Below are 9,839 nucleotides of genomic sequence, written 5' to 3'. Positions count from 1 at the left end.
GTATGCACCCCATACCAGTCCTTAGTCATCAGGACTGCCTAACAAGTGTAGCAGCCACTTGAGCCCTCAACCACAGGGGATAATCTGCTTCATCATGATGCCAAGGCATCACCGTTTCCCTTTGGTGAGGAACTCAGACCTGCATTCAAACCCAAACCAACCTAGCACCTCATCTTTGAGGATGTGCTTCCTGGACTACCACTCAGGTCCAGGTTGGGCCACAGAAAACATACCGGTTGTTGATACAAATACATTTTAGTATTTTTTAAAAATCGCAATTAGGTTTAGAGCTGTTGATTTTGGTTACAAGAAATACAAAGAAAATTCCTAAGGGATGACAAAAGTAGCAAATTCAGAGAACCACTTCCACCCCTACAGATAAGGGAACAAAGGGAAACGTAGAATTATTCCTAAACTTAAAAACTTTTAACAGAGCCCCTTGGAGCTGAAACTCACACCTGAGGAAAACAAGTGTCCAGCTGGTACTGACGTCTCTCAGGAATACAATGAAGCTGGCTCTTCAAGTCTTCGTAAAACTGCAAACTGGACTGAGCAGCTGTAGGAATATACCACCTCAGCTGAGACGAACAACTCCTGGTTGGCTCCCTTCAACAGGAAGCCCCCACGAAGTTCTATAAGCAAACAGGAAGGAGCAACCTATTCTTTGTTATCTATGCTCCCAGTTCTTCTCCAGCGCCCCCTAACAGGGGGCAGCTGGCAAAGCTGAAATGTGCTTGCAGAGGCTTGACCTTTCACCGCCAAGCTCTGCATAGAAGGGGCAGGTTTGGAGATGAGAGACTCCAAGAGCTCAGTCATTGTCACATAAGTATCTACTAGTAAAAAAAACAGAAACTATGTTGTCCTAGAAAGGACAGAGTCAAAAATGAAGGCTCTCAAGGGCCAGACATGTTTCAACTTGATAAGCCAATAGCAAAGAGGCTACAGGTTTGGGAGTTAGGAAAAGAGACACAGAGGCGAGTTAGGACCTTCTCCTTCAGCGCCGCTTCTCTATAACCAGGTTTCAGGGAAAGCCTCCCATAGATAGCCACCATGCCTGGGTTGTACTAACAGCCCTAGTCCATAATGGAAAGAAATGGAAAGATTAGTCCGTGTAGAAGAGCACTGCAGAAAACACAAATATGTGTCTTAGAGATTTAAAATGTATCTATCTGCTAACTCAGCCATTTCTACTATCCAGGGGAGTCAAATTTTCCCCCCTCTCAATATGGGCTCACATTAGTGATTCACTTCCAATGAACAGAATGTGGTGGATTCTGTATATGACTTTCAGTGCTAGCCATAAAAGGTACCCTCAAGAAAAGGTAAAACAGCTCTTGGAGTGCTCACTGTTGAAGCCTATCACCATCTGTGAGAAAGCAGGGCCGTGCCTAGGATACAACAAATGAGACACTCACTTAAGGGCTGCCAAAATCTCAGTGATCAAGAGAAATAATATTGCAATACATTTTAAATCACAAAAAATCCCACTGAACAAAACATCAAAATTGTAAATAGAGATGATCCATGGAGTTCTGGACTTGTACAACTCCTGTCACTTGCCTGACCCTCATCCCAGACCTGCTAGATCATCTTTATGTGAATTTTTGACATTTTGTCCATCATATTTTTGCATTAATTTTAGTTTTTTAAAATGCTGTATCACAATATTATTTAACTTGATTATTGTAGTGGGCTGAATAGGGACCCTTCCAAATTCATATCCAACCAGAACCTTTATTTAGCAACAGGATCTTTGAAGATGTAATTATTAAGATGAGCGGACACAGGACTAGGGGTGACCCTAAACCTACCAGTGTGTGTCCTTAAAGGAGAGTGGGATCTGGCAATACAGAGCAGACACACAGCGAAACCACCATGTGAAGATAGAGGTGAGATTAGAGTTACGCTGCTACGAGCCAAGGAACACCGGAAGCCTCCAGAAGCTAAGACGATGCAGGGGAGGTCTTCCCTAGAGCCTCCAGAGGGCGCATGGCTCGGCTGACACCTTGATTTAGGACTTCAGGCTTCAGAACTATGAGAGGATACATTTCTATGGTTTGAAGTCTCCCAGTTTGTGGTACTTTGTTATAGCAGCCCTAGCAAATGAATATAATTATGGAAGCTTTTTGTGTCAATTTTTAAAAACTTTGCACCCCAGAAGAATGCCTCCCTTCTTCACTGGGCCTTGGCCAGGTTCTTTGCAGGGCCTGGGAGAAATGTACTAAAACCTAAGATTTAGTGTAAAGCATGAACAAAATCAACCGGCTTCGGAAGAAGTCCATTTCTTGAACAGAGACTTACTTTTTAAAATTTTTTATTACAATTAAAATTAGTCAAAAGCAAATCGATTTCTTTTGATCAAAATAACTCATGTTTACATCATATTTATAAAACAAACTGTACAGTAAAATATATAAAGTTTTCACATTTTGCACTTCAATCATCATCTTCTTCCTCTTCATCACTGATCACATACTTCTTGTGCTTTTTATTCGCTTTATCGTCATCTTCTGCTTTCCTTTTTCCAGAAGGCTCACCCTCCTAAACAGATAAAAAGCTTTAAAGTCTCAAAGTTCATAGAGAATATTTCTATAAAGGTTTATCAAAAGTAGCTCTGAGCTGAATAACCCTCAGAAAACCCAAAATAACATAATTGTTGTAATAAGAATGTTTACCAGCTGTAAAACCAGTGGTTTAGGTCATGGCAGTTTCCAAATCTTACAAGTACTAGAGGTGTTCAAAATGACTCCAGAGTAATTATAAAACTGATCCTAAAACCCAACTTCAAAACCACAAGGGTGAACTGCTAAGCAGCTGTGACCCAGTCTCAGAGAGGGAAGAAGCCGCTGTACATGGAGAAGGGCTGCAGGGAAATGGAAACCGGCTTTGCCCCGGGAAGGGTTAGCGCTCTCCCAAAGAGGTTGGCCTGTGAACCACTCGTCCTGCTGAATATTTTACTTAAACTCTTTTTCTCCACTTCCTCAGACTTCACTTCTTCATTATGTAAAAAAACTTGTAAAGACTGTCAATTAAAAAAAGTAATTTCTTGTTTTGGATGTACTAAAAACTCATAAAGATTTTTTAAAAAAATATTTGAGGGAGTTCCCTGGTGGTCCTGTTCAGGAGTCCGCCTGGCAATGCAGGAAACGTGGGTTTGGTCCCTGGTCTAGGAACTAAGACCCCACACACCGCAGAGCAACTAAACCGGCTTGCCACAACTAGCGAGCCTGTGTGCCACAATGAAAGATCCCACATGATGTAACGAAAACCTGATGCAGCCACGTATGTATTTGTTTTTTAATTTTTAAACAATTTTTGAAGAAATTAAAGGCCTTCATACACAAGTTTCCAAAGCTTAAAATCATGCTGCACAGTGTTCTAACAGAAACAAAAAACTGAGGAAGTTAAAACAATTTTTACAGATAGAATTCAAACAGAACAACACTGAATAATATCAAATATTGATTAAAATGAAATGATACTAAATATGACACTCCCGAATTACCTTAATGAAACTCTTCACCAAAAATAAGGGTGACCAGTTTAAGGCTGAAGCTGGGGAAGGTGAGGCCTCTTACTACCCTGTCAAAGGACTGCTTCTGGATGTAGCATCCAAGCAGGCATGGCCACTTTTTCTGATGGTCCCTATGCCTGGCCTCTGAGGAGCAAGATCGTACCTCACACTTGTTTCCTGCCTTATTACCCCAAATGCATTCCCACAGATCCGAAGTCATAGAATTCAAACAGGACAATTATGAACCCGCAGGAAGAGATCCAGAGGTCCCCTGCACTTACTTCCCAGCAGGCGGCAGTAAAGTCACCCCAACAGCAAGCCTGGAAGATGGATCCTGCCCCCAGGCTCTGACTAGCCTCCTATCTACTTCCCAGCCTTGGGCAAACCCAGACACTTCTCTCCCAAGCCCACACAGGCAAAAGCAAGGAGGACGCTGACTACTGCCACCATTTTTCATTTATTTTCAGCTGATGGATCTTACCTTAAACACTACACACAAGCCTGTTGGTGGCAACCTTGCCCAAGTACATTTCAGTGTGTATGGTCTCTTCAGCTCTAAAATTGTTTAATGGGTTTGGGTGAATAAAAGAACAGCTTTCTAAAAGGTGGGAGCAACTGTCCTGAAGGGTCCTAGATAATGCCCAGCAGCTGGGAGCGCAGGAGCCAGGTCAAAGCTCTCCCAAAGAGGTCTAACCAGCACCAGTTCTAATCCTCTGTCTGGGGTAAGACGCTCCAGAATTCAGCTCCGAAAACCCTTCCAGGACTGACTGCCCTGGCAGCTACACAGAAGCACAGTGAAGTCCAGCCAAGGCATGCAGGCCTGCTACTCTCAGGATTTAGAAAGGTAGTGGCACCCTTCGGGAGACCTCATCTTAAGAAATTAGGAGTGTGGGATTCTGCCTCGAACTGAGCTGGAATAAACCCCTGTGCCATGTAAATACAACACATGACAAAAATATATTCGATGAACACAAAGCTTCCTAATACAGTCATGAATGAGTTACTGCATACTAAGTCTCTTCAGTCATGTCCGGCTCTCTGCAACCCTATGGACTGTAGCCTGCCAGGCTCCTCTGTCCATGGGATTCTGCAGGCAAGAATATCAGAGTAGGCTGCCGTGCCCTCCTCCAGGGGATCTTCCTGACCCAAGGATCGAACCCAAGCCTCTTACATCTCCTGAATTGGCAGGTGGGTTCTTTACCACTAGCACCACCTGGGAAGCTCACAGTCAGGAATGCAGGTCCCTAAAGACAAAGGAACCGGCAACCCACAACTACACGGGAACTATCTTCTAACAATTTATTTTGCAGGTTGATTGTAAAATTCACATTATAAACAGCTCTCGGACTTTACTTAACCCCAAATATACCTAAGAATATGTACCAATTAAGGTATCTTAAAGTACAAGAGATGGCAAGAGTGAATGTCGACATTCTAGGAATCAGCGAACTAAAATGGACTGGGATGGGTGAATTTAACTCAGATGACCATTATATCTACTACTGTGGGCAGGAATCCCTCAGAAGAAATGGAGTAACCCTCATGGTCAACAAGAGAGTCCAAAATGCAGTACTTGGATGCAATCTCAAAAACGACAGAATGATCTCTGTTCGTTTCCAAGGCAAACCATTCAATATCACAGTAATCCAAGTCTATGCCCCAACCAGTAACGCTGAAGAAGCTGAAGTTGAACGGTTCTATGAAGACCTACAAGACCTTTTAAAACTAACACCCAAAAAAGATGTCCTTTTCATTATAGGGGACTGGAATGCAAAAGTAGGAAGTCAAGAAACACCTGGAGTAACAGGCAAATTTGGCCTTGGAATACGGAATGAAGCAGGGCAAAGGCTAATAGAGTTTTGCCAAGAAAATGCACGGGTCATAACAAACACCCTTTTCCAACAACACAAGAGAAGACTCTATACATGGACATCACCAGATGGTCAACACCGAAATCAGATTGATTATATTCTTTGCAGCCAAAGATGGAGAAGCTCTATACAGTCGGCAAAAACAAGACCAGGAGCTGATTGTGGCTCAGACCATGAACTCCTTATTGCCAAATTCAGACTTAAATTGAAGAAAGTAGGGAAAACCACTAGACCATTCAGGTATGACCTAAATCAAATCCCTTATGATTATACAGTGGAAGTGAGAAATAGATTTAAGGGCCTAGATCTGATAGATAGACTGCCTGATGAACTATGGAATGAGGTTCATGACATTGTACAGGAGACAGGGATCAAGACCATCCCCATGGAAAAGAAATGCAAAAAAGCAAAATGGTTGTCTGGGGAGGGCTTACAAATAGCTGTGCAAAGAAGAGAAGCGAAAAGCAAAGGAGAAAAGGAAAGATATAAACATCTGAATGCAGAGTTCCAAAGAATAGCAAGAAGAGATAAGAAAGCCTTCTTCAGCGATCAATGCAAAGAAATAGAGGAAAACAACGGAATGGGAAAGACTAGAGATCTCTTCAAGAAAATTAGATACCAAAGGAACATTTCATGCAAGGATGGGCTTGATAAAGGACAGAAATGGTATGGATCTAACAGAAGCAGAAAATATTAAGAAGAGGTGGCAAGAAAGCACACAAGAACTGTGCAAAAAAGACCTTCACGACCCAGATAATCACAATGGTGTGATCACTGACCTAGAGCCAGACATCCTGGAATGTGAAGTCAAGTGGGCCTTAGAAAGCATCACTACAAACAAAGCTAGTGGAGATGATAAAATTCCAGTTGAGCTATTCCAAATCCTGAAAGATGATGCTGTGAAAGTGCTGCACTCAATATGCCAGCAAATTTGGAAAACTCAGCAGTGGCCACAGGCCTGGAAAAGGTCAGTTTTCATTCCAATCCCAAAGAAAAGCAATGCCAAAGAATGTTCAAACTACCGCACAATTGCACTCATCTCACCCGCTAGTAAAGTAATGCTCAAAATTCTCCAAGCCAGGCTTCAGCAATATGTGAACCGTGAACTTCCTGATGTTCAAGCTGGTTTTAGAAAAGGCAGAGGAACCAGAGATCAAATTGCCAACATCCGCTGGATCATGGAAAAAGCAAGAGAGTTCCAGAAAAACATCTATTTCTGCTTTATTGACTATGCCAAAGCCTTTGACTGTGTGGATCACAATCAACTGTGGAAAATTCTGAAAGAGATGGGAATACCAGACCACCTGATCTGCCTCTTGAGAAATCTGTATGCAGGTCAGGAAGCAACAGTTAGAACTGGACATGGAACAACAGACTGGTTCCAAATAGGAAAAGGAGTACGTCAAGGCTGTATATTGTCACCCTGCTTATTTAACTTATATGCAGAGTACATCATGAGAAACGCTGGACTGGAAGAAACACAAGCTGGAATCAAGACTGCCGGGAGAAATATCAATCACCTCAGATATGCAGATGACACCACCCTTATGGCAGAAAGTGAAGAGGAACTAAAAAGCTTCTTGATGAAAGTGAAAGTGGAGAGTGAAAAGTTGGCTTAAAGCTCAACATTCAGAAAACGAAGATCATGGCATCTGGTCCCATCACTTCATGGGAAATAGATGGGGAAACAGTGGAAACAGTGTCAGACTTTATTTTTCTGGGCTCCAAAATCACTGTAGACGGTGACTGCAGCCATGAAATTAAAAGACGCTTACTCCTTGGAAGGAAAGTTATGACCAACCTAGATAGCATATTCAAAAGCAGAGACATTACTTTGCCAACAAAGGTCCGTCTAGTCAAGGCTATGGTTTTTCCTGTGGTCATGTATGGATGTGAGAGTTGGACTGTGAAGAAGGCTGAGCACCAAAGAATTGATGCTTTTGAACTGTGGTGTTGGAGAAGACTCTTGAGAGTCCCTTGGACTGCAAGGAGATCCAACCAGTCCATTCTGAAGGAGATCAGCCCTGGGATTTCTTTGGAAGGAATGATGCTAAAGCTGAAACTCCAGTACTTTGGCCACCTCATGCGAAGAGTTGACTCACTGGCAAAGACTCTGATGCTGGGAGGGATTGGGGGCAGGAGGAGAAGGGGACGACAGAGGATGAGATGGCTGGATGGCATCACTGACTTCATGGACGTGAGTCTGAGTGAACTCCGGGAGTTGGTGATGGACAGGGAGGCCTGGCGTGCTGCGATTCATGGGGTCGCAAAGAGTCGGACACGACTGAGCGACTGATCTGATCTGAAAGTACAAGAAACCAACACCCAGAGAGCCAAGGCTTCCAAGGAAACATACTCTGAACCTCGGCCTTGGGAAAGCCTCACACTAGAGGAGAAGCTGGAGCTACAGTTGTTCCAAGTTGCTGATGGCTCCATAAAGACAGGGGCTTCGAACAGAAAAAGCAAAGCTGCCAAGGAGGGAATGGAGGTTCTATGAGGCAGAGCTGGGGGAGGAGAGAGACGCAGAAGGAAGCAGACCACCAGCACCACATTCTGGGCAGTCTCAGGAGGTTGCCTCTTTTACTCAAGAAAGCTGCGGCCTGGACATGCCACCCTTTCTTCCCATCATCTGCATGTTCCTTTCCACGGGATCTTTCCCTTTTCCACAGTTTCTTCTTCTACTACCAACCTTTCACCCTGGGAGTAATTTAGGTTTTCTAAAATTTTCTCTGCTTACAAAAATAAGGGAGGATAAAAAGCTTTGTTTTTTCTTTTTTGCAACTTAGTCCCTATTGGGGAAGGGAAATGAGCATTCACTGTGACACCTACTTTCATATCTGTTATTAACTAGAATACAACTTTATAAGGCAGACAGCATAAGTCCCATAGAACAGGTGAGGAAACAGACTTGCAAATGTGAGATGCCTTGCTCAAGCCAATATGAGAGGTAGAGGGTAGCCCCAAGATTCAGCAATCCAGAGCCCTGTCCTTTCCCCCATATCAAGGAATGCTCTCGTGACAATGGTCATTCTCTGGTGCAGGGACTTAAGGTTTGAAAACTGGCTTAATCTCAGAGGAATACCTAGATTCATGGCGTGTGGGTGGGGTTTAGCGTGCAAATAAGGATAGAGGCCTACAGCAGGTTCCCCTTCCCCCGGCTCTCCCACTGTAACCCACTCCAGGACCTGAACTGGGGTAGTGAGGAGGTTGGGAGGTCCAGGCAGAAGCAAAGTCTCTTGTCAGGAAAGGAGAAGCGGAAGGGGGGCGGTGGGGAGGGGCAACAGCGAGTATTCGGGTAGGGGAGGTAGAGGGCAGCTCCTGTAACAGACAGCTAGGAGGCATTCGCGAGAGATATTTTTAAGTCACGAAGTTACAGGTTTCTAACTGCCTGGCCTCGAAGAAGGCTATCTGATGGATCACAGGTTGAAATCTCATTTCTGAGAATTCTAGGAATAAACAGAAGTCCCATGACACTTTTCAATTTTCACTCAGTTTCTGCTTGCCAATAAATAAAACAGCATCTGCTTAGATGACGACAGCTGTTTGCCAACAGTTCAACACACTGTAAATGCATCATTAAGACATCTCCTATCTAATTTAAAACAAATATGTTGCAGAATAATTTAACAATTTTGTCTATTTATCTTCCATAGCATACCACTTCCAAGGAAGACTGGGAAATACTAAATGTTGTGATTAACCAACAATAACACAAGGACAAAATTCCGTTTCTCATGAGAAAAGAGCTCATGCAAGTTCACAGTTCACAGAAGGCCAAACTGATCAAAGTACATTAAAATCATGAGTAACAGGGACACAACAATGTTTCCACAATATGGCAGAAGAGCCCTTTGAATAACCCTCTCACTGAAAGTAACAATGATGAAAAACTATAAACAAACCCAAGTGATGGCAAGAAAATAAGGTATAATCACAAGCCAAAAATTAAGCAAAACCAGGAACCCACAGAGACGAGCAGAGCGCTAAACCAGGCTTTCTCCTTGAAGACAGTTACGGAACTGTATGAACTACAAGCTTTGCTTTTATGCCTTGCAGGGTGCCGAGGACAGGATACAAAGGCCAAGTGCAGAGATGAACAACAGACCCCGAAGGACTGTATCTTTACTGTTCAGGTGAACTAGAGATAAGCCCAGGCCCCTTTCTCTGAGGCAGGGGTCAGCAAATCATTCCGGTAAAGGGCCTGAGGCCAAATGTCTTAGGCTGTACAAGACATATGGTTTCTATTGCAACTAATCAACTCTGTCACCGCAGAAGGAAAACATCCAGAGACAATACATAAATGATTAACTATGGGTAGATTTTGAAAAAAAAGTTTATTTGAAAAAAAAAAAAAACAGGTGGCAGGCTAGATTAGCCAGCGGGATGTAGTTTGCCAACCCGTTTCAAATGCCTGCAAGGGTAATTTCCAGTCTCTAACATTTGAACTAATTAAG

The 9,839-nt window shown here is 43.2% G+C and overlaps 1 protein-coding gene across 3 annotated transcripts in view; it reads right to left on the bottom strand.

Annotated features, from left to right (window-relative positions):
• Positions 1-2,297: 2,297 nt before the first annotated feature.
• The window catches only part of LEO1 (LEO1 homolog, Paf1/RNA polymerase II complex component), a 36,099-nt gene continuing 28,557 nt past the window's right edge, over positions 2,298-9,839 (bottom strand). For 2 of the 3 annotated variants that reach the window (XM_061428748.1, XM_061428747.1), the window contains one exon: positions 2,298-2,541. In XM_061428748.1, coding sequence (XP_061284732.1) covers positions 2,534-2,541 — 8 coding nt within the window. In that variant the 3' untranslated portion in view covers positions 2,298-2,533. The remainder of the gene's footprint in view (positions 2,542-9,839) is intronic. The other variant, XM_061428749.1, reaches the window with a different exon arrangement.

This window comes from Bos javanicus, chromosome 10, assembly GCF_032452875.1.
Source record: "Bos javanicus breed banteng chromosome 10, ARS-OSU_banteng_1.0, whole genome shotgun sequence".
NCBI classification, from domain to species: Eukaryota; Metazoa; Chordata; class Mammalia; order Artiodactyla; family Bovidae; genus Bos; species Bos javanicus.
This window is presented reverse-complemented; position numbering and strand designations above follow the sequence as displayed.